Source organism: Triturus cristatus, chromosome 6, assembly GCF_964204655.1.
Source record: "Triturus cristatus chromosome 6, aTriCri1.1, whole genome shotgun sequence".
NCBI classification, from domain to species: Eukaryota; Metazoa; Chordata; class Amphibia; order Caudata; family Salamandridae; genus Triturus; species Triturus cristatus.
The window spans coordinates 1,784,258,639-1,784,284,805 of NC_140589.1; the positions used below are offsets into that span (position 1 = coordinate 1,784,258,639).

Consider the following 26,167-nt stretch of genomic DNA (forward strand, 5'->3'; position numbering starts at 1 on the left):
GTTATAATTTATTGATTTTGCAATCCAAGATGGCCGACAGCTATTTTTAAACTGCAACTTAAAAAATATAGAGGCCAGTTCACAAACTGCATATACTACTAATAAATTTACTGCAGTAGTATTTTTATGTTATATTGATTTGTATAGCGAACTAATCACCCAAGAGGGTATTCAGGCACTTATGCATTTGTGTAGGCTTGTAGTCCCCAAGGTGCTTATATAAAGAGCCAGCTCTTCAGCTTCTTGCGGAACTCAAGAAGTGAGAAGGAGGCTCTTATGTAATAAGGGCGGTCGTTCCATGTCTTGGGTGCGATGTAGGAGCATGAGCGACCTCAAGCTTTGCTTTCGTGGATGCGGGGAATGTGTGAGAGTGAGGCAGAGAGTAAGTGCCTGATGTGTTGGTGAAAGTGTATGCAGCTGTTCGGTTATTCTGGTCCTATGTTGTGTAGGGCTTTGTACGTGTAAAATTACTACAAAATGCTATTAATAAAGCTTTGAGTGTAAATCTCCACTTTCCTATCTTTTCTATGGGGAAATCCTCACATGTAAGTTTTCTACTTGCCACTCTTGAGGCTTGAGCCGAGAGTGAGAGGGAAGCGCTCATCGTTCCCTGTGAGTTCCTTTTAGCGTTTTTACTGATCAAACAGCGATTTTTAAAATTGTAAACTGTACATTTTCTGTGTTCTTGACCTGGTCTGGGGGCTGCTAAAAACGGGGCTTTTAAGTGCTTTTATTTTCACTTCCTGATTCTTAACTCCGGTTCGATTCCACTAAGTCTGTGCTACCATAAGTGAAGCTCACCTGTTCTCATTTCATTCAGTCCCGACGCGCCCGCCATCTTGGGTGTAGTGCAGGGAGCAGTTCTAGCGTCTGTCTCTCTTGCACTATATCTGGGGCGATGGCGCGAACGCGCAGTGTTGCCACTCTTGAGGCTTGAGCCGAGAGTGAGAGGGAAGCGCTCATCGTTCCCTGTGAGTTCCTTTTAGCGTTTTTACTGATCAAACAGCGATTTTTAAAATTGTAAACTGTACATTTTCTGTGTTCTTAACCTGGTCTGGGGGCTGCTAAAAACGGGGCTTTTAAGTGCTTTTATTTTCACTTCCTGATTCTTAACTCCGGTTCGATTCCACTAAGTCTGTGCTACCATAAGTGAAGCTCACCTGTTCTCATTTCATTCAGTCCCGACGCGCCCGCCATCTTGGGTGTAGTGCAGGGAGCAGTTCTAGCGTCTGTCTCTCTTGCACTATATCTGGGGCGATGGCGCAAACGCGCAGCGGACGCGCGCAGCGGGCGCGCCGCCGGCGCGCCGAAGGCGCGCCAAAGGCAAGCCCGTCTGCGCCCGTCCGCGGCCGAACGGGGCCCGGGGCCCTACCCCCTGGTTCGCTTGTCCCCCGGGACTTTCCGGCAGTTCACAGACAAAACTTACATTACACTAAACAAGAACTATAATCCCTATGCCCTACACTGTTAGATAGCTGCTTCCACACCGCGCAGGCGGACGCTCTACCCCTCATCTGCGAAACCTGCAAATGCACCTTCCAACCCTTGCTAAAGGAAAAACGGGCGACAGCGAAATTAAAAATGCTGCTATTAAACTGCAGATCTTTGAAGAAACATAAATTGGAAATACACGATCTATTGACGGAGAGTTGTCCGGATGTTCTATTTCTTACCGAGACATGGCTTGACGAAACTTCATCGCCCGAAATTCTCGAAGCCATCCGTTCTGGTTATTGCATACTCAGATTAGACAGACAGAAACAGAGAGGGGGGGGCTTGCATTATTGCATAAAACACACTTAGAATGCACCCTAGGGAAGGCTTCGCTACCTAATAGCGAGGGTGTTTTTTTCACTATAAAGGCAGGAACAAAAAATATCATTAATGGGCTACTTATATACCGCCCGCCCGGAGGGGCAGCTCAGTTCGGCAACCTACTCACAGAACTAATCACCCAACCAGCACTTCGATACAAAAAATTTCTCATTTTAGGAGACTTAAACCTTCATTTCGATGTTGCTGATTGCAGGGAGGCACAAGACGTAGCAGAAGCACTGAAAGCCCTAGAATTTAACCCCCAATCCAATTCCCCCACACACTAACTAGGCCACCTTCTCGATCCTATCTTTGCCAACTGGGAGGGTGTAATCGTGTCCCCCCCGATCAGAACTATTTGGTCAGACCACTTTATTATTCCGTTCGATATAGAAAACACGTCCTCAGAAACAAGATCCAACAAACCCCTACCCCTGAAACGGAGAGATTGGAAAAAATTCAATCAAGATGCATTTAATCTTGCCCTACTTGAAAAACCTCCACCCCCTAGTAACACCTTACAGGAGGCATGGAATAGCTATGAAACTTGGATGTCCAACGCGTTAGATACGGTAGCCCCCTGGACACATAAACCACCAGCAAGACATACCAAAACGGCCCCCTGGTTTTCTGAGGATCTTAAAATAGCCAAAGTTAAATGCAAAAATTTGCAAAGACAATGGAGGAAAAACTATAACCATAAAAGTAAGTCACTATATAGAACAGAACTTAACAAATATCATAAACTTATAAGAACAGCAAAAGGTGCCCACTTTAAGAGTAGAATAGAATGCGCCGACAATCCCACCAGAGAACTCTTTACCATCTACAAAGAGTTAACGGTCCCTACCAGACTCGAAGCGCAAGACACCTACTCCAGTGAATTATGTGATGCTATTGCTGATCATTTTGTTGGCAAGGTTGATAAAATACATGCCACTTTCACAATCAACACCGATGCCCCTAGTAAGCATGTAGCACCTACAGACAATCTTACCACAATACCTGGTCTGACACATTTCAAAGTTCCCGAAAGACAAGAATTGCTGAACATTGCCTACAGCATACAATCCGGCTCCCCCTGTGACGTGTGTCCCCCTAAGCGCTGTAAGGGAGTCCTGGATAGCATGATTGATCAGATCACTCATATTGCCAGCCTCTCCTTCCAAGAATGCCATGTGCTTGATGCATGGAAAACAGCACAGGTCATCCCACTTTAAAAAAAAAACAATACCCACATCTCCCAACTTCAAAATCTTTGTCCCATCTCCCTCCTCCCCTTTTGCTCGAAGATTTTGGAAAAAGTGGTCAACGGCCAACTCATGACCTATCTAGAGGAGGAATCCCTTCTTCACCCCACCCAATCGGGTTTCAGAGCTGGCTACTCAACGGAATCAGCCGTCCTATACTCCACCGAATGCCTTAGACAGATGGTGGATGAAGGACAGACAGCAGCGTTGGTTTTACTTGACCTTAGTGCAGCTTTTGACACCGTGATGCACACCACGCTGCTGTCCCGCCTCTCTGATATGGGGGTGAAGGGATCCGCCCTTGCCTGGATAAAATCTTACCTAGATAACAGGAGTTTCCAAATGCACTGCCCACCCTTTATATCTTCCCCCCGCAAGCTGACCCATGGGGTTCCACAAGGCTCCAGTTTGAGCCCAACTCTGTTTAACCTTTATATGGAACCCTTGGCCCATATTGTTGAAGCTTTTGGTGTGGATATTGTCACCTATGCTGATGATACCCAGTTAATGATCAAGCTTACGCTCGACCACACGGAAGATGCCACTAATTTCTCCAACTGCCTATCAGCAGTGGCAACATGGATGAACAACAACTGTCTGCGCCTTAATGGCGACAAAACGGAACTTTTAATCGTCGGAAAAGCCTCAAATGCCTGGACGCATATGTGGTGGCCTGCAGAATTGGGAAATTTTCCCACTCCCGCTGAATCTGTCAGAAACCTCGGAGTAATGATCGACTCCGATCTCTCTTTCAGGTCTCAGGTTAGCAAAGTAATGGGTAGATGCTTCAGCACACTAAAAACTCTCCGTAAAGTCCTTGACCTGCTTCCCATCAACACTAGAAAAACACTCGTCCATGCCTTAGTCACACCCCACCTTGACTACGGCAATATTTTGCTCCTAGGTTTAAGTAAAACAGGCCTACATCGTCTTCAGTGCGTACAAAACGCGGCGGCTCGCCTGGTACTTAACCTGCCTCGCAGAGCATCTGGGAAGAATGCTCTAACTAAACTCCACTGGCTCCCGGTTAAGGAGCGCATTAAATTCAAAGCCTTATGCTTCACGCATTGCATCGCCCATGGCAAAGGTCCTAGATACTTACAAAAGCTTCTCACTATCCATCGCCCCACCCGGAATTTAAGGTCATCCGGCGCGATGCTGTTTAAACTTCCCCGCATTCGCAGAGCCAGAATGGGAGGTTGCTCGTTCAGGTACCTGGCCCCTAGGAACTGGAATGAACTACCGCTTGACCTCCGTATGGAACCTTCTGAGACCAGATTTCGTGGCAAACTTAAAACTTACCTATTTCCATCCAACTAATTCCCCTTCTCCACCCCGCCCCTTTCCGCTCTCATGACTCATTGCCTCCTGTGACATAGCAGCAATTCAGCGCGGGGACACACTATTTTTAGTGCAGCCAGGCGCTTTAGAAATGGCTTTCTTATTATTATTATTATTATTAGCCTGAAGCATTATTGTATTTTGTTCTATAGTCAAAATAAATAAATGACATTCATTTACTTTAATATTTAATATTAAAATGACTCAATGAAATTTGAGAGCATTCATCAGGACCAATATATATATATATATATATATATATATATATATATATATATATATATATATACATATATATATATATATATATATATATATATATATATATATATATATATATTTCCCCCTTTTTTTTTTTTTTTTTTTTTTATTAAATAAACTTTTTTCCTTTACTGCAGGGAGACTCCACAGTGGGGGTGGAGATCTTCCTATGGTAAAGTGTAGGTAAAATTGAAAACGTTTCGGGAAATTTATAATAAGAGTATAAATATTTTATCTTAGTTTCCTAATTTCCTGCTGTTAACCTTGTCTAAGAGGGCAGGCCACCCAACTTCTGATTACCACCAACAGAGAATCAAAAAATTAATTTAGCCTCAGTGTCTCACACCATCAGCATCTCCATCATTCCCCAATTACACACAGGGACTTCTCTTTCTTTGCGAAACACGCATGAACTAGGCATAATGAGATGGGGTATTGAAACCCCTGTACATTTTGAGGCATGGGTAGATTACCGAGTGGTTAGCACACATCTGAGATTGAAGCAGATGCTGTTCAGTTACCTACGCAAGAGGTGTAGAAGGTGATATCTAATTTGGCATGGTGTCCATTGTGTTTTCATAGGTCATACATATAGACTGTACAAGAAGTGTTTTTAATTGCATTGCCAAGACTGATTTGTGGAGGTTGCCCCCTTCTGTATTGTCACAGACATGCTGAAAAATATAGACTATATCACTAGTCATAGGAATTTCCTCTGGTTAACATTGATTCGGTTATTTGACCAATCACTTTTCTGTTGCTTCAGTGAGTCTCCCCAATTGGAGGGGTGTGCCCAAACAGGGGTCTCGAGTGTGCCGTTCGATAAGAACCCAAGCTTCATCTCACTGAGAAGATCTCATAAGTCGTCGCTTGTGTCTTTATTCAGAAGGGACTTAACGGACAGTAAAGGCTGTTGTACTCCATTTTTTCGCGATCAACAATCATTGGAATCCTTGTATAGCCGCAGTCAGAGCTAAAAATTAGGGATTGAAATACTACCCACATCTATTTTCAGAGGTTAAGATCGATTCAAGCCACTTTGTCTATCAGGTATAAGCACTCATCCTGTAATTACGCAGCTCTTTTAGTCAATGCAAAGTCTATCTGTTTTGATTATTCTGGTTAAAATTAAAATTCTGAAAAATTCTCTGTTTTAGGAAATTATTAGCTCTATTCTTTCAAGTGGGAGAATTGGACCAGATATCCTGCACACTGATTGCTACGGGCTCCGTCTGAAACACTTGAAGTCTGACGAGATCCACTGGCTGCACCCAGACCTTACGGTGGGCGAAGTCCAGGAGAAGTACGAGTACCTGCACGTGGAGGCAGAGTGGAGGTAACGTTTAATGATATTATGCATCTTCTTCTGGAGCTTGTGATCAAGAACAGCTGTGATTGGGGGATACATTGTGGTCAGTGTAATATGGATACATTGGTTAATAAATATTGAACAAACCAGACCGCTAGATCAGCAGTTCTTAACCTATTGCCTTCTGTTGACTCCCATTGATTCACTACCGGGAACTGGGGACCGATAATTAAGCAATTTCTACAATTTGAAGCATAAAATAATACTAAAAAATAAAGAAACAAGTATAAATAAAACATATTATAAAATACTAAATTCACAAAAAATGCTCAAACATCGAAAATTTTATTTTTATGTGAAGATTGGAGCTTTTTCAAATTTGATTTTATTTAAAAAAAAACACAAAAAAACCCCAACATTCTGGATTCTAGCTTATCACTGTGACTTTTTTGCTCCCAAGGCATGCTTTTTTTGTTGGCACACACCTGTGATTCAATTAAGGCCACCAATTGGCCATACTACATTCTGTTTGCTGTACTTGCTCTGTGTGGTGCTTTTTTTCAAATCCAGCTAATGCTACCAACTTAATCTTTAGCCTTCAATTTTAAATTCCTTCATATTTACAGAGGGATGTAAAATTAGCAATGTGTATATATCTTTAAGGTATCTTTGGCTAAGATGGGGGAGGCATGGTTGGTGAACAGGGTCAGTGATGTGCCTTAGTCAGTATTTTCCCTCAATAAGTAGAAGTGGAATTGTCCTAGTAAGCTACCAAGAGCCCTTCATGATCATGAAAGTGATTAATTGGTTTGATGCATGCACTCTCTAGGGAGATTGAAAGCAGAAAGGGTGGTCCATAAGTATTTGTCATGTACAGATTCCCTCCCACACCTACTCACCCACTTCCAAGTGGATGCTCCATTTTTTGGTGTTTGGACCTCCAGGAGTAGAGGGAGTTGAGATAGTGTCAACTGGTAAAAGGTTCACACTTGAGATGTTCTGGAAGCCAGGAAGTCAATGCTTATCACAAATAATTGAAATTTGTTAGGGTGAGTATAAAACAGGCCACAACTTCTATATGTCTTCAAACCCTTCTGGAGAGGAGAGATCTAGGAGCACAGAGAGAGATAATTATAGGGCGCAGTGACTGCAGTTTTTCAATTTGAGCAATGCACAGAACCAAATGGGGATTTCTTCACAATATTCTCCAAGTATTCACTGAATGTGAAAAGTAGCAATAAAGGAACCTTGTATACTAGATCCCTGATATTAGAACTTCTAAATAGCCAGCAAACAGAAGTAAGTGGGCAAATTAGTAACACCAGTTATTGAGCTCACTTTACTAGTTGACAGTCTAAAGACTCTTGAGGGATCATGTAGAATGTTCTTTGAAAGGAAGGCTGACATAGTAGTATCCAGAAAAAAGGCGGTGATTTGCTAATAACATTTGTGGACTTTAATCTCCTCTCCATTGTATTACTTGAGAGATGCTAGAGGATGCACATTCACCATTTTGTTGCTTGGAAGGACCATGTGGGCCAAGTGCCCCACAGAGGAATATCAAATTGGAATGAGACAACAGTTTTCCAGGTTATGTTTTGTCAATGTATAGTTAGGAAAAGTTACATATAGCATCATGACGAGGCGTTGGTGTAAAATAAAATTGCCAGACTACCATTACACCTGTTTTGTGGGTGCTGAAAGTATCTCTATGAGAATTTAACACCTTTGCCAGCTGCCTTATACTGGAAGTGCCAGGTTGAATATGTATCTTCTGTATTAGAAGAACAGGTTTGATCTCAACATTGGGAATGTTTCCTATATTCTGAGCCAGATTTGCTGAAGGCAAAAATAGTTTGTGCTATAGAGGGAGTAGACAAACATGAGACCTGATTTACAAAAACCAGGAGATTTGCAGTGGAGTGAAAATGAAGGTTGGATGAGTGAATGCAAAACCATGTATTTAGTGCACAAAAAGGCAGAGTAGCCTGGAAAGAAGGCTTGTGCTACCAAGATACAGAAACATGGCGTTTGTTTCTGTCGGAGGTCCTATGGTGGGGATACAGAGTGATGAAACTGTTCGAAGAACAAGTGGAATGATGGATGCAAGAAATAAACACAGAAAGTAGACTGCGGTATTGCTGTACTCTGTCTTTAACAAATCATGTTGAGTATTTTGCTCTACTGTGGAGGCCATCTTTCATGAGTATAAAGCTAATTGAAGCTCACAATAGTGTGTTATTTAAGCAGAATTACTTTTAGTAGAGCCTAGAGAACATAAACATTGAAAGAAAGATAGAGGAGACATGGTGGAGTCATCCAATATGCTTAAGGGAATGATAACCGTGGAAGTATCAAGTCATTACTAGCAAAAGACGACACCTAAAGTTGATGTCATAATATTAGTTTGTTGAAAAGGGTCCTAGCTTTAGAAATTTAAGGCTAGAAAGGGTAGTGAATGAACTAGATGATCTCCCAGTAAACGTGCTGAAGTAAAAAACAATATATGCATTAAAAACTTGCACAAGGGCTAAGTAGAAATCAAGGATAAGAATAGAAATTGGTATTTTAGTTGGACGTCTGTGTTTGAAGAACTAAAACAATGCCTGACTCTAAGTTAGCTCTCAAGTGGTTGTCATAGTATTCCATTATTCCATAATGACTATTCTTAGCAAATTGAGCTTCTTTTTTGATAGAATGTCTATTTACTATCTAGAGGCCGGGTTTTAAATGATTTGTGGCACAGAAGAAGATCAGTGATTATTTGCACACTTGGATCAGATTTAATCCTTATCACAGTCTGGCAGTTTTTAGCATTATGCTTAGTATATGTTTGTAGATATAGGATGTTGTCCCAGATGCTTGGTGCACAGGTGAACAAAAGGCCTGCTACCTTGTTTTTTTTGTTTTTTGCACTTCTTAGCCTTCAGTCTAACAGTGTCCGGGCTCTGGGGGTGCAGGTCACCACCAGAAATGGTGAGCTTGTCTGTAATATAAGCAGGGGTTCTGGTTGTGGTAGCTTTGTAAATTATGCTGCTGGTTTTCAAGATGGTACGGAATGGCAAAGAAGATAATAGAGTTCCATCAAAATGGAGGTGATGTGATCATATTTACTCAGGCCTTGGATAAGACGTGCCCTTAAAGAGGGCCAGTGTGTAGTCTGAGAGGCCACACAGCAGGTTATCACCAGGTCCAAATGCAAGAGTACGAAGGCTTGAACAGCACTTCTGAAGTTGTTTTCTGAAAGAAACTATTTCGCTTTTTTAGAAAAAATAACTGATACTTGGCCGTCTTTGTGTTTTTTGACAATATATTCCTTGAGGGTGAGGCAGGTGTCCAGGGTGAATCTCACTAACTTGCTATTTTAAGGTGAAAGTTGGAGGTCAAAGCTGTTAAGGTTCATGTTATTGAGCCAGGTTTGTATTGTTTCATGTTTATTGTTCTTGGAAAATAGCAGGAATTCTGTCTTGCTGGTTTGAGCTTCAGGTAGGCACTGGACAGCCAGGTCTGGATGATGCGAAGACAATGTTTGCAGCAGAGGAGAATTTTAAATAGAGTGTGCATCATGTGTCGTATTGGTGAATCTTGATGCCGTTGTCTGTGAGTGGAGGACCAAGTGGCTCCATATAGAGGTTAAAGATGACAGGGAACAGTATGGACTCCTGTTGGACCTATTCGGACCAGGAGGTGCCCATATGAAGAAACTGGTGTTGTGTGGAAAGGCAGAAGGAGACCCTGTGAAGGGCATTGCTGGTGAATCCCGTTTGCGACTCCAGGTTGCTATGATTTTGCAACTGTTTTGAAGGTAACCAAGAGTTTCAGGAATATCAGAAATCATCTTCATCTGTGTTCAAGAGGGCATCATCTACCAAGGTAGATGTCTGTGTGCTGCAGTGTGAGCTGAAGCTAGATTGGTAGTTGTGAAGGAGATGATCTTGGAGTTGAAGATAGACCTTTTTTTCAATGATCTTAGCCATAAATGGTAGGTGAGTGATGGGCTGATAATTGGTGCAGTCATCATGGTCAAATGCAGGTTCCTTTAAGACAGCGGTCTTCAACCTTGTCTGTAAAGAGAGATTCTGATCAATGAAAATCATTGTGAGCTACTGAAGACCACACAACTCGTGCATTGTTACCAGGAACCCTCAAGCCCATCTTCTATGCCTAATGTCCATAGAGCCACATACTATGGTTTGAACAAAATACTTTGACTAGGGCACTATGACAGGACTGCCATGCATGGTCTTTGGGGATGTCTGAACATGTATGCATATGAATGAGATATATGTGTATGGGTGACTGAAAGCCTGTGTTGTATGTTCTTTTTGCACAGGACATACCTTTTGCAATATGTGGCACTGTTACATTTATAACACAAACATACAATTATTTTTTTTAAATGGGAGAAATTTAAAGTGCAGAAAATGTTTCTGCATAAATGCTTCATAATATACACCATTATTCTCCACTCTAAATTTCTTCCACCTAAAATAATGGCTGTATTTGTCAGAAATATATATGGCACTGTGTCTACCAGATGCTTGCTGTGTGTAAAGGTGACACTTTAAAATGGTAGAAAATTAAACTGAAGAGTTGATTTTATGTCAATATGTATTCCATAGAACCCACCATTTAAATTTTCTCACATTTCCAAGTGTCATATTTACAAACACCATGCATCTTTGCCCAGTGGCATGTAGACACAGTGCCATATTTATAATAGGAAAATACAGCCATTTATTTAAATGTGTGGAATTTAAAGTGAAGAAACATGCCCCATAAAACATTAAGCCATAATTGACTTAATGGAATGTAGATAAAAACATTAAGGCTTAATGTTTCATTGAAATATCTTTCTTCACAGTTAAATAAAATGACTGTATTTTTCAGTTATATATATGGCACAGTATCTACTGGCCACAAGGAGCAAGAGACCTGCTCCCAGGTCACTTTGAATAGGGAAAAAATTTAAATGAAGAGAACTTAATCATTAAGTTAACTTTTCATTTTGATTTTCTCCCATTTAAAAGCATTCAGAAACATTAATTTGTTCTCACGCTCCAATATTGAATTGTCAAGGACTTTGATTTGAGTTAAATACCTCAGTTTCAGTTCTTCACCTCTGTGCCCCAGGCTGTGTGATAAATCTGACTGAGCATTGCTCATTATCAGGCCCTGCTATCTGGAGTCTGAAGATAATGATGTAAAATTAAAAATAGCCCTCCCTTGACTTTAAAATGAAAATGTGACCCTGTGCTTATTTAAAAATGAACTCAAGGCTGTGAGCTACACTGAAGGTCTCTGCGAGCTACTGGTGGCTCGCAATCTACTGGTTGGAGACATGCTTTAAGAGTAGGAGGAACTGGCCTGTTTAGAAAGTTTCTGTGAAGATGCCTTGAGTGAGGAAGTCATTGGCAATGGTGAGAACGGGTGAGAGGTCATACTCCATGAGAGCTTTGAGAAAGGAAAAGGTTAAGACATCTTCATAAGAAGTGGCTTTTTAAGGGAGTTGAGTATGTCGGTGGGAAGTGTGAGAGATCGTGCTTTGAAGACTGATCACTGTGGGATTGTACGCAAAGGGATGGGCATTGGTGGTTTCATTGAATATATATGTTGTGTTTGAATTTTGCTTTGGCTGCTGTGATGAGCTGTCTGCTTGTTGTATGGACGTCCTACAGTATCGTGAGGTCATCAGGAGTTCTATTTTTTTTCATTTTCTTTTCTGTTTTCAGATAGATCGTTTATTGTCAGCAAGGTATTCAGCAAACCAGGCAGATTTGACTTACACATGCATGGTTTAATTGAAGCATGGATTTTCACATAGTTTTCCTCAAAAATGTTGAAGCTATTTGAGAGGGTTTTAGCATCAGATTTAGGTTAATAGGGTGAGATGAGTTGAAACATTAGGTTGACTCTGGGGAAGTCTTTGAAAGACTGAAGGTTTGTTCTTCTCTTTTGGATTGACCTTGATTTGTTGGTAGGACGTTGCGCATGGATGGCAACGGGAATGGTCCATTCCTGCTGCAGAGGTGATTTGTATTGTTTTTTGGGTGATGTTGAGAAGAAAAGATTGATGATGTGGTCTTTAGAGTGTGTTGGATGTGTGGCATGCTGAACCACGTTAAGTGTGTTAATGAGTCTGAAGTGGGTGTCTCTTGGGTTTTTGAGCTTGTGTTGTCTGGGAGGTTGCAGTCACCGAGGAGGTTGATGTTGTCAGGCTGGATGGATGACGTGGAGAGGAGATCACTTTGTCTCTGATGGGTGACCAAATTTGTCTGATGTTTTTCTTTAAGTCTCGCCTCCAAAATTCTGCGAGCTACCAGCCGAGCTGAGATTTTGAAGTAGTAACTTCATATCAGCTAGGCAGGGGATTTCAAGTAGGTATTGACTCTCTTATCTTGTATTTATCAAGACCGGAGTGTGCTTCGGTTTAAGATATTCTGTTTTCCTGGCACTTTCATGGCTACTAGACACACAGACTTACAGGCACCCGGGACTCCACAGCAAGTTACAGGTTAGGTATGAAATAGAGTACCACACTAGTGCCAGGGTGTGTTGGGGTATTGACTTTTCAAACCTTGGTACCCAAGTTCAGCCCACAGAGACACTGGCACTCAGAATGACAGGTTTCTCTTTTTCCTTTCACCAGTCTTCATAATCCAGACCTACTGAATAGTCAGTGCAATTAATATCCTAAATGTCACCAATGGTAAGCGCTCTCTAAACAAAGCTATGCCCAGCTATAGCGTGAAACTGTGCCAGTTAGTATGAAGCCCATAAAATGCCACAGGATGCTTTTGAATTCCAGTATGGCAGAGGTCACTTCTTTTTAGCAAGACATCTTCTGGTCAAAAACAGAGGAAAGGGCTAGGCCCCTATGCTAGGCTTGTAGGTAAAAGAGCTGCTCTGGTACCAGCTAAGAACAAGCATTACCAAAGTCAATAGGTCTGGCTTATAACTGAATGTGCAAACTCAAGGAACTTCTTATTTATGCAGGCTGAAATGTGTCCTTGTGAACAGAGCAGTTAACGCAGTACCTCTCTAAAGAGCAACCAGGGTTGGAATCAGAGGATCCTGCAGGTGTCTTGCAAACATAACATACCTCTGTTCTGCAGAGAGGTGGCCGGACACATCAGGGTGTCATTTTCTAGAGTTTTAAAAGATATCAGCAAACTGGGGAAAGAGGGGGCATAGGTGTGACGTCGAGGGACGGACCGAGCACCGTGTGCAAGGACAAACTCGCAAAGTGTGATGACAAATCTCTGCCACTTCAAAATTGGCACAATACAACCTGTGTATCTACTAACATATGTTCCATGACGAAAGCACTGACCCTTATTAGTGAGGTTAAGCTCGCATTTCTATGAATGAATCAAGGATTCAAATTAATTGCACCACCCTCCGTGACACATGTAGGTCTGGCTTGGCAGCACAGCTGTCTGCAGATATATCGTTATCAACTCTTTAAACTGGGCTTTGGGGGCAACCAAAGGAGTGTTCCTCCCTCCCTCCCTCACCTCATGCCTATTGGCTAGTTGGTGCATCAATCCCCATTCCATTGGACTGCATGAGGGACAATACTACATCTGAAAAGTACACTTGATCACCAAACTGTCTCTTCATATTTAATTATTTACCTCCTACGTGCATTCTGTTTTGAAAGCAAGCACTAGCAAAGCTGATAAAGTAAGCTTCAATGCGATTAGAAGTATTTGCAAGGAAACACATATAAATAGCATTTGTGAATGCCTGTGTGTACACGTGTTGGAACATGAAATCCAGGCCTACTGGCTTTGTCATTTAATGTTTTTCTTTATATTCGCCAGAGGTGTTTCCTTTATATTATGCATTAATATTCCGCATTTTCCACTTTTCTCATGCAAGATGGCAAAGACCACATTTTGCATCTTAGTCAGTGGAGAGAGTGGTGTGTAAAACACAGTACTATGTATATTTTTAGGCAGTGTATGTATATTTTTAGGCAGTGCAGTCGGTCCACTTACCACCAAGGTTTGGAGGGCCGAGCATCTCCATCAACTCTTACAACCGCCCTCGGGAGCACATCAGTGGGAAACAGCTTTTACAACGTAGTTTTTACCACGTTGTGCCTTTACCACACATTTTGTAGCACGCATCATTTTGCCACATTGCATGTTTTTTACAACACATGCCTTTACCACACATTTAAGGTGAGTTGGGGGCTGTGGGTGGTCTCCCCCCAAAAATACATTGTTAATATATATATATATAAACAATGCATGGTAATGGCATACGTTGCAAAAACATATGGCTTGTAAAAAAATGTAGGTAAAAGAATTCATTCTTAAGGCATGCGATGTATTTCCCTGCATTGTTCGGTCGTACAACCACATTAGTACCCCAACGTGATGGCTGTGCCCTGGTGGTGAACCACGGCCACGCCACTAGTGAGAGTACCAAATACCAAGAACTTATTTAAAAGCAGTGCTTTGGGGATGAAAGGAGATAGCAGGGACTGGGAAACACATAATGATGTTTAAAATGGACAATTCGTGCAAAAGCTAAACCCCAATATCATCAGTCCACTTGGGTTCAATTTATATTGAATAAATATGGAAGATTTAAAAATACCCACTACAATTTTTACTAATCCAGTGGTCCTGGGCAGCACTGCCAACTCTTAACCTTTAAAATTTTTTTTATTTTTATCTTAGTTTTTCTTTAGGGAAAATGGGCTGCATTTAATTACTTTATTTAAATACGGTCACAGGCATGGTGGCCTGCTGACCCCAGCAGGCCATAATCCCTGTGATGGCATCTGATCAGAGAGAATCACAGTTTGTGACCTACCTCATGAATAATAATGAGGAAAGTCGAATTGCCATCTACTCCGATTTTGCGAACGGACCTAGCAATACATAAATGGGTGCGCAAAATCAGAATCAATTCGCAAAAAGCCAGTGCGCAATTTCCAACCCCGTTTTGTGGATTAGTTATTTGTACATCTGATCTTAGATGCATTAAATTATGGTCCATATTCGCAACCAGCTTTTTTCCTACCAGTACAGAATTTTACGAACTAACTTATGTACTATTAGGTTGGTTCCTAAAATTCTGATTCAGAAGGGGTTGTAATCCTTCATAACTCATGAATAATATTGAGGTAGGTTGCAAACTGTGACTCAATCTAATTGGTGGCCTGCTAGGGTCAGCAGACCACTGTGTCACAGATTGCCTTTAAATAAAGTTAACTTTAAAAAAAATGCTGCCCGTTTTCCTTCAAGGAAGCAGTGCTACCTTTAGAACTTTAAAAAAAAGTTTTTTTGAAAGTTGGAAATGAATCTTTAGAACACAGCCTACCTCCAGTAAACGTTTTTTGCATTCACAAAAAGGAAAGGGTCCCCAGGGGGACCCTTCCTTTTGTCAAATGGTTAACCACCCCCGACTAGGAATTTGGTAACTTTTAATGTCTTGTAACCAGATTACAGTTGCAAAACATTGATACATCACATAACGATTGGGTATTTAGAAGGGCTGCCCAAAATATGCCCGTTTCAAATGCCAAATCAGTGTGGGGGTCTCAGTCCCATTTCTAGAGTCAGTAAAAGTTTAATGTACATTAGAAGAAGCATTAAAAATGCTTTGTACATCTGCCACTTAGTGTGGTAGTAGTTGGATGGCTTGATGTGATGGAAGGGGAAGAAGGCAGGGTAGACAGACATATGGACAGCTGGATGGATGGCTGGGTGAGTGGGTTGGATGGGTTTTGTGGGCATGTTGGATTAGGAACATAATGGGTTATTTGTGGGTGTGTAGTTGGGCATGTTGCTTGGATGGATGAGTGAAGGGGATGGATAGATGCATGCACTTATGGATGGACAATGAAGAGATGGATAGATAGTCAGATTGGCATGTTTGACTGCCAGACGTAGAGTGGAGTGGAGGGAGAGATGGTTTTAAGGATAATAAAAAGCTGGTGATATAAACATGCAATATATGCATTCTTGTAATTCTGCATGCACTGTAAATCTTCTTACTGGTCAAAAAAGGTTTAGGTAACTTTGTTTCTTTTTCCAAGGTATGACCTTCGAGTACGGTATCTTCCAGAAGACTTTATTGAATCTTTTAGGAAAGATAGGACTACATTACTATACTTTTACCAGCAGGTGAGATACACGATTTTTTAACCTTATATTGACTGCAAGGCTTTTTTCGTAGTTCCAAAGTGTAAATGTTTACAGTTACAGTACTACATTTATTATATGTAATTTGGAAATGCGCAGCTAGTACGGTATTGTGATGTCATTGCGTAGCACTACTATTATATGATAACAGGACTGCTCTGATGACATATATGTGCTAAGAGCATGGGTGTGATGTAATGTCTGAACAAGTATCAGTTTATAAGCTGAGCAAGGTAATTACTTCCTTTTATCATAAAGTGATCACAGTAAAGCTGTGGAAATATGGATTTTTCTGGTCAGTTATGTCCCCTATCTTGGACCCCAACGGTTCTATGTGCATGTTACAAGTACATGTATGTTCCCTCCAGTTCCAGTTATGAAGACGCAAATACATGTGCGTCCACCGTTAACATGTCCTCTTTCAGATCCGCCATGAATGGGCCGGATATTCCATTCCTAAGTACGAAAGGCCACCGCCTTTATATGGTTCACTTATGCCATTTTTACAGTCCAGGCAAGTAGGCCCTGATTCTGTCATCAAGCTTTTCTTGCTTTCTGCCTCTGAAGCTCCAGTCTGAGCCTGCATCTGTGACCATGAACTTTGTCTCATTCCCTGCGCAGCTCACGAAGCCTGACATCAGCTTGCTGCCTGCCAAGAACTGTATTTCACCTTCGAAATTATCTGCTCCGATCCCTGCCCAATGCATTCCTGTCTAGTAGTTTAAGTAAACATTCTGCCAGCTACCGAGCAAAGGCCCGGCTTCTCTGTCTTCATGCAAGTAATTCATAGCCCTGTTACTATGGAAGATTCCTGCCCTCGCATCTAGTGTAGACACTTAGACGCTTGTACACGCACTAACAGTCAGTATAGTCAGTATAGAATAAGATTCTACTCTAAGAGACCTCTCTTTTGGATAACATAGTTCTTTAAACATAGGATGTTAGATATGATTTGGGATTAGGTTGACTTGACCCTCCAGACTTCTGTCGCCACATGTAGAGCTAAATGTCAAGTCCCCTTCACCCCCTAGTTGCACGTCAATCACACGTCATGCTGCTGTGTGCGCATCTCTGCCAAGTATTTCTGCTGACATTGCGAAATTATTTCATAGGTCCACCCATATGTGACATCACAACCAATGACGTTTTTTGTTACTCCCAGTTCCACCTACTTTTGCTACGTATGTATGTCTTATCTCCACTATCAATTGTTACGCCTCTTGCATTTGCTTCGCTGTAATGCCTATTGTATAAAAGTTATTAATTATCAATAATGTATGTACTTCACTTCCTGAGCCTCCGTGGTGATGGAACTTGGAGTCCACGATTTCGAAATCGTCCATTGGAATAAAGCCCGTTCTTAACCTCTAATACCACGGATTCTGCCTCTTACTTATTGAGCTATTTTTATTATGTTCTGTATCAAATTAAGTCCCGGTAATTAAATTATTTACCACATAAATGGCGCCCGAATAGGGACACTTTCTCATCTCACGCGCCGGTGGTGCGTTGCAGGCCCGGTCTCCTGCCACAGCTGGACGGACAATAACGCGTACCAGCAGGATTTCCTGTATCTCCCTCCGGTCAAGCGGGGGCGACTGAGGCTGCGATCAACACCCAGACGAGGCGGTGAGAAGTGCGAAGTATCCCGACCAGAGCCTAGCTGAGAGAGCAAGATCCGAGGTATACAGAGGCCCACCAGGTTTCCGATGTCCTGAAGTTTCCGAAGTGTTCGAGTCGAGTCCAGTCCGGTTCAAGTTCAGTTCAGTTCCGTCCCGAGGCCTTCCGTTCCGAGCTACCCGGTGAGTACCATTACTGGGGAGGCGTTCTGGCGTGCACATAAGTTGTGCCGGTCCAGACGGGTTTGGGTACACAAATCCGGTCCGCACTGTTATAGCAGTGTATCTGTACTGTTTAGCAGTATATCTAGTGTATCAAGTATATAAATTCAGAATAATTCAGATAATGCCGAGTATTATGTTTAAGTGATTAAGTTTTTCTTAATCGTCATCATTATTGTTGCTCAGTTAAATGTTAAATGTTAAATGTTTTAAGTACGTTCTGCATATTGTGGTGTGAATGACTGTTCATTATTGTGTTTTATTGTATTAAGTTTGTTCAAAACCAAGTATCAGATCAGTTTTCAATATGCCGCTCTTTTCAAAACTAAGACAGATCACAACTAGAAAAGGGGTACTCGAAGAAGCTGTTCCTATTCCTCCTAGGGACACTCCAGGGTACTTCATGTATCATAAACACGGCCTAGACGCTATATTATTTCTTGATCTATGGGTAGACTACACTAAGGAATTACCAGAAAGTCAGAGGTGGCCCGCAGCTGGGACCTGGGATGCAGAGTGCATCGTGAAAGTAGAGGAAGAATTATGGAAAAAGAAAGCTAGACAATCACAGAAAGACGCCATTGAATTATGGCGTAAAGAATCATATAGACGTACAGAAAAAGCACGTAGACAGGAAGAGAAGAGTAAAGAGAATTCAAATAAAGTTCAAGAAAATCTATTAATTGAAGAAGGTACACGAGTGAAATCAGAACAAGTAGACAGACAAAGACATGCCCTTATGAAGGGTATGTATCCCCTTCTGGCCGAGGGATTACCTAAGGCTACTGCGGGGATACCAAAAGACTTGCCACCCCCATTATTTCCAATAAAAGTACATCCTAAAGGGCATCCTAGAACCGCAGAAGATGTTTTTCTTTCCTCATATTTAGATGACGCAGCTCCCGAGTATGCTAACCCCGCCCCACATAGACCGTCGGCCGGGGAGGTTCAACGCCAAGATCCTGTATCTATACCTTTACAACAACAAATCCTGACACAAGTTCCGGCAAGCACATCTGTTTCCTCATCTGTTCCTACAGCTACTTCTATAGCTATGTCCACACCTATAGTTGCTGTATCGCGTTCAACGAATCCTTTCACGCCCGATACCCCAGACGGGGCTACGGGAGGGGCTACCAACATTTTTTCTACGCCACCCAGAATAAATAAACTTACCTTTCAAGAGTCAGCACATTCACGTACCCCCAAACTCATAAATGCCCGCACGCTTAAGGAACTTCTTATAGATTGTAGATATGACCCTGTGCCCGGCAAAGAGGACGAAATGATCATGGCATCATTACGTATCAGACGAGCCGCAGTGTATTTAGGGAAGTTACCAGGAATGGCTGCGCATCTAGATAATATATACCATTTTGTCCAAACAGGGCGAGATTCAGAATGTATTAACAGAGCTATGGAATACCAGAAAGTGGAAATACAGGGGGAACTGTTACGTTTCCTTATAAATTGTGTGATCAGAAATCAAGACCGACCGGGGGTAGACCCGGAAGCAATGCAAATTCTTACCAGATGGAGTCAGAATATATCAGAAGGGAGACATGATAAGCAAAATTGTATAATAGCCATGTGCAGAAAGATCCGTAAAGAAATAGAACGCCTACACGAAGAGAGATTAGCGGTAGACCAGTTTGAACAAAACGAGGAGGAGGAAGGATCAGGACTGCCCACAAGACAGTCAGACACCATAGCCTATGTAGGTAGAGGAAGATCTTGTAATAGTACCAGATGTTTTACTGATCCGATACGTCCGATATGTCCAGATAATAACAGGAATTTCCAAACACCTATAATAAATATGAGGTCCCCCGAGCATTCGTTCCAAGCCGCTGACAAATTACTGCGAGAACGAAGGGGTTATCATTTACCCGATTCTATGGATGAACAAGAATTAGCCAGGTCAGCCGTTCATTGGGTTGACAGTCCCGGAAAATATGGTGATGATACAATAGCACACACATTTTTGAACCTCACCCCAGATGAACAGCGTTTAGCTGGGATTTATATGATTCAACAACTTCTTATACTATATAAAAGCCAACATTCAGATCCTGGTCCCTTACCTGATATATTGACTGAATTACTCACGAATAGATGGAAAGGTTCAGGTACTAAGTTAATTAAGGAAATACTAGAATCCAGAAGGCAGTACATTCTTTTTGTATGTCCAGAACATGTTTCATTGCCCATCAAGGAAAGACCGATGTATTACATGGACAGACAGAATCCCTTACGAGAAGTGCACCCAATAAAGGGCGAGGACAATCAGTTTAAACGTGTATATGTATATACGCCCATATCAAAAATAGAATTGTTGGAAATGAAGAAAGTGGTACCCAGTCATGACAAAGACCCAGCGGGTTTTCACCGAGAAATTAAAGACATGTTACTCATGGGAGAGTATACCTATCCCGACATTATGACAATATTAAAGGTATTGATGCCTGCTGGCATTTATGAAAAGCTCAAGGAAAAAGAGTGGGAAGTGGGAGACCAAAAGATAGAGTGGACAGCATTAGAAAATGAAGAAAAGGCCCGAGGTCCAGGTTCGGGGCTTGGGGACAAAACTAAAGCATTACCAGGTTTATTAGTACAGGTACTGCCACGTTTATTAACTACGAAAAAGGAAGACTGGGGTGCAATTTCAGCCTGTAAACAAAAGCAAGATGAAGACACTAGTGATTTCTATGCCCGATTCGAAAAATGTTTTGGTATAAATAGTGGTATAAAAGCAAGTAGCGAGTCATACCCACATCTGTTTGTGACAAAATTAGTTGAAAATTCTTTGCCCCAAGTGAAGAATAGAGTATTAAAATTCGAGAGTACATGGCAAGGTAATACCCCATCACAAATGTTACAAATGTTACAGTACCATTACAATAGAATTAGAGAGGAACAAGAACATGAACAAAGACGCATGAAAGACACGAAAATGAAAATGCTAGTCTCCCAGACAGTTCCAGCTGAAGGACATAAAAAGGGTACGACACATTCCGGTGCTTCAACAGGACCTGTAAAAGGGACATGCAACTATTGTAAACAGCCAGGACATTACATACACGATTGCCCAGTCCTGAAGCGTAATATCGCCACAGGTATTACAAAAGAAAGACCACGGCCACCTAGACAGGACCAGAATGAACAAGGAGCACCGCAGCATGCACAGGCCATGCCAGCTCCACAACAGTCTATACAGTTTGTGCCGGCCGCACCAGCGTTGCCTGTTGCTGCCACACAAACCACGACACGACAACTGTACCAGACCGCACAGTATGACTATCCTGATTATCAACGATATGCATGAACTAGCCTAGAGAGGGAAGTTGACTTACCCCTTATCGAGGTCCCTGTAGACCAAGAAGGACCTTATGTACATAGTGAATTATTAGGCCAAGATAGAAAATTTTTACTTGATACAGGGGCAAGTCGAACAACTATAAAACGTAGTGAAGTTCCAGGGGCACCCCTCTCAGGCTCACAGAATATTTCCCTTGGTTTTTCAGGAAAACCTATTGTTAATGAAGTATCACAGCCTCTTCCACTTACGATAGGACCCTTGACCAGAACTACAGATTTATTGCTTACTAAATCATGTCCAGAAAACTTGTTAGGTATAAAAACACTGAAAGCTCTAGGAGCTATAATATGTTGTTCTCCGGAAGGAGTAAGATTGTTTTTACGTGATTTCAAAGGTCACTATGTGTCTCGAGACATGGATTCCCGACTGCAGACTTTACCCACACATTTATGGGCACAAGGCCCTACAGATGTTGGTTGCATGAACATTACACCATATCGAGTCACACTAAAGGCAGGAGTGGTACTACCACGAATGCGACAATACAAGTTACCCCCAGATGCTGTAATGGCTTTACTGCAAATCATTGACGAGCTTATCGGCCAAGGAGTGGTTGTGGAGACCGACTCCAATGTATGTAATTCACCGATAATTCCGATTCTTAAACGAACTGATCCAAAGGCTTCCCCAGTATATCGATTGGTTATTGATCTGCGCGAATTAAATAAATGTATTGTACCACAATACCCCGTAGTTCCAGACATCTCTTCATTACTGACAGCTATTGATTCCGAAGCAACATTCTTTACTGTAATTGATCTCAAGAATGCCTTTTTCAGCGTCCCAATAGATCCGGAAAGCCAATATTTGTTCGGATTTAGTTTAAATGGACGTAGCTTTAAATTCACACGCGCACCTCAAGGATTTACAGAAAGCCCCAGCATCTATAGCCAAGCACTGAAACGAGAACTCGACAGTATCCACATGCCAGTTAACACTGCTCTGCTTCAATATGTCGATGATCTGCTGATCACCGCCCGAAGCGAACCTGAATGTGAAAAAGCATCACTGACGGTTTTACAATTTCTAGCCGAAAAGGGGCACAAGGTGTCCCCTTCTAAGCTGCAATTCTGTGTCCAGCGAGTTATTTACCTTGGTCACTCGCTGTCCAAGGAGGGAAGGCAGCTTACACCACATCGTATCCAGCTAATTGCAAATATGCCAATACCCAAGACACAAAAGGAGGTGCGGGCTTTCATAGGCCTCACTTCATATTGTAGGCAGTGGATCCCTCAGTATGCATTTCTAGCAAAACCACTCATTCAGTTGACAACGCAGGAGGCAGCCACATCGACTGTTCTCCCTTGGACTCAGGAACATACACAAGCTTTTGAAAGCTTAAAGACAGCCTTATGTCAAGCACCGGTTTTAGCAACACCATGTTACAGAAAACATTTTACACTCTTTGTTACAGAACGAGAAGGTACTGCCTTGTCAGTACTCACACAGGAACAAGCAGGATCACACAAACCGTGTGCTTATTTTTCTAGCACATTAGATCCCGTAGCTCAGGCTCTGCCTGCGTGCCTGAAATCAGTGGCAGCGACAGCTTTAGCAATCAGACAAAGCGATGCCATAGTGTTAGGACATCTGTTGACAGTACAAGTACCACACGCAGTAGAGGTTCTTGTGAATCGAACGCAAACACAACACTTGACTATAGCACGACTTACAGGGTATGAACTAACATTGTTTTAGCCACATATAGAAATAAGACGTTGTAACACATTGAATCCTGCCACACTTTTACCTGTAATTGGAACAGACCCACTAGCCCATGACTGCATTGACGTTATTACAATCACGACGAAACCCAGACAAGACTTGACAGATGTCCCATTGTCAGATCCAGACCTGACGTTGTATGTAGATGGTTCATGTATGAGAACAAGTACAGGAGAGTTAGTGGCCGCTTATGCAGTCACAACAGACACTGAAATCATTGAAACAAATTGCATAAATACCTTGTCCGCTCAAGCAGCAGAGCTCGTCGCTTTGACACAAGCCTGTATTCAAGCCACAAATAAAAAAGTCAACATATACACTGATTCACGTTATGCATTCGGAGTTGTACATGACTTCGGCGTGCTGTGGCGAGAGAGAGGTTATTTAACTTCTCACGGTGCCCACATTCAGCACGGACCCCTCATTCATGCCTTATTAGATGCAATACATCTACCCATTGCAATATCGATTATGAAATGCAAAGCTCATACGAAAATTACTGATATCATTTCTCAAGGCAATGATCTAGCTGACAGAACAGCTAAACAGACTGCTCAAACTCAAACATCCGACATGACAAAGACAATAGTCCAGACACCAACACATTGCATGATGGTTAAAGATCCTACTCTTGATGTAATTGACATACAGACACATGCTACTCCAGACGAAATAAGGAAATGGACTGAGTTAGGAGGGATCCAAACAGATCAAGGATGGATGACGAAGGAAAAATCTGTGTGGTTCCTTCCTGATTCAATGGTCCAAGTCATTATTAACACTGTCCATAGTCCAGCGCATCTAGGAGAGAAAGCTATGCTAGACAGCATTCAACATATTTGGTTCAACAAACATTTACGAGCAGCAGCGAAACAAAAAGTTCGTACCTGTATGATCTGTTGTCAGTTCAACCCAGGAAAAAGCATCCCCGTAGAGCAGGGTGGATTTCAGCCTCCTGATCACCCTTTTGAAATCCTCCAGATGGATTATATCCAGATGGAACGATGTCGAGGATTCAAATATGTTCTCGTAGTTGTTTGTGCTCTTTCCCGTTGGACGGAGGCATACCCGGTTTCAGATTACACGGCCCCGACTACTGCCAAACAGTTAGTTCGAGAATTCTTCCCACGATACGGTTTACCACGTGTTGTTCACTCAGATAACGGCCAGCCGTTCTCATCCGAACTAATGAAACACGTTTCACTTTTGTTAGGTTATCAGTGGAAATTCCACTGTGTCCGACACCCCGAGGCAGCAGGTCTCGTGGAAAGACATAATCAGACCCTGAAAATTAGATTGTCTAAAATATGCAGGGAGAAAGGTGTCGACTGGGTAGTAGCATTACCAGTTGCACTCTTTTACATGAGAATGGTAGCACACTCTCGAACAGGGCTATCCCCGTATGAGGTGATCTTTGGCAGACCACCAAATATGTGGGGGACGCCTATACCACGTAAAATAACTGATATTGACTGTAATATGCTGACAGATTATTTGGCTTCCTTGATGTCTGCACTACAATCTTGTCGTTCACAGGTAGCTGCAGCTTTTCCTGACAACACTGAAGTGAAACCCCATGACGTAATTCCGGGGGATCTCGTTTTAGTGAGGAACTTTGATCGAAAGACTCAGCTGGATCCTAGGTGGAGGTCGCCTCAGCTCGTGTTATTAACGACGAGGACAGCCGTGAAGATCGAAGGCAGAAAAGGCTGGGTACATTCAAGTCATATCAAGAAATTTTATGGACTACAATCAGATGTGAATACCACACCTCGTGTGTCTTCACCCATTGACTCAAAACTTCCTTTTGTTGAAAAGAGTAATGCCGAACATTATAAACTAAAGCTCAGGTCCAATCAGTCAAGCAATTTGATTGTTTAAGTCCTCTCCGAGGTGAAGCGGTTGAATTGTCTCTGACATGTATCCCTTGGACCTGAATAGAGATAACACCCGAAAAATGTTGAAACGACAGGCGTACTGTAAATCACTGCGGAGTCATTGCATAGTGACGTTATTAATTTTGTTTTTCTTAAGTCTTTTAATAATTACCGCAAGTATATTGTTGCACATATATTATCCTATTTCTAGACATGTTTATAATATTACTGCTGAACATTCTTTTAGTGAATTACCCCCGCATGAATTGTCATACAGATTTGCGCTGCGCAATAACACGTTTATTAGTATGTTACATCATTCCCATCAGGTTAGCAATGCTACAAATTGTTGGATATGTGGCCGACTCCCTCCCTATCAGAATTATAAAGGAATTCTACCTCTCTTTCCATACCCGTTCACACACAACGGCTCCTGTGGAGCATGGTTTAGTTTAATTAATTCCTTAGATTCAAATTCTGCAGTTTATCAAGACAACTGGGTATGGGGAAATCTGAACTTAGTTTTACTTAAAGTCTGCCACCCCAACAAGGAGGGACTTCCCAAAAGAACAGGAACTGATCTAGAAAACGAAGTATATGGATTAGGTAATTTTACGCTTAATCTCTTGATCTTGAATGTCGAATCCGAAGTCACTCCAAGTTTGCCCGCCATGTCAGTATTTCCAGTAAAAGGTGAATTATGTGTAAGAAAGAATGGTTCCATACATATGGGCCATAGTAGATGCACCACTGTAATAGAATTTAGTGATCAAGGCAAGTCGACATTTAGAGCTTCCCGTCATTCCTATTTTATATGTGGTCAGACGGCATATGTACGTTTGCCTCTAGATTGGGATGGTACCTGCTACATTGGATTCCTTTTGCCACCTGTTTTCCTAGCTCCTCCTGATTATCACAGAAATACTCATTTAGTACACAATAGAGAAAGGAGAGATCTCCCAATAGTCGACTACACTGAAACGGCATGGGAAAAATACACAGATTTCAATAAAGGTCTCTTTCCCTATATAGGTACCGTTACTAATAGTAAACTGATACGTAGATTAACTAGAACCCTTGAAGCAGTAGTGAACGAAACTATTTCCGCCTTAGGCAATTTAACAGAAGAGCAGTCTGCTATGCGGATTGTTGTGCTTCAAAATCGTCTTGTCCTTGACGTCATCCTGGCCGATAGGGGCGGAGCTT

The 26,167-nt window shown here is 42.0% G+C and overlaps 1 protein-coding gene across 5 annotated transcripts in view; it reads left to right on the forward strand.

Moving 5' to 3' along the window:
* Positions 1–26,167, forward strand: part of PTK2B (protein tyrosine kinase 2 beta) — a 509,984-nt gene that overhangs the window by 304,450 nt on the left and 179,367 nt on the right. For all 5 annotated transcript variants that reach the window (XM_085613103.1, XM_085613101.1, XM_085613104.1 and 2 more), the window contains exons 5-6: positions 5,825–6,003; positions 16,034–16,121. In XM_085613103.1, the coding sequence (XP_085469229.1) occupies positions 5,825–6,003; positions 16,034–16,121 (267 nt within the window). The remainder of the gene's footprint in view (positions 1–5,824; positions 6,004–16,033; positions 16,122–26,167) is intronic.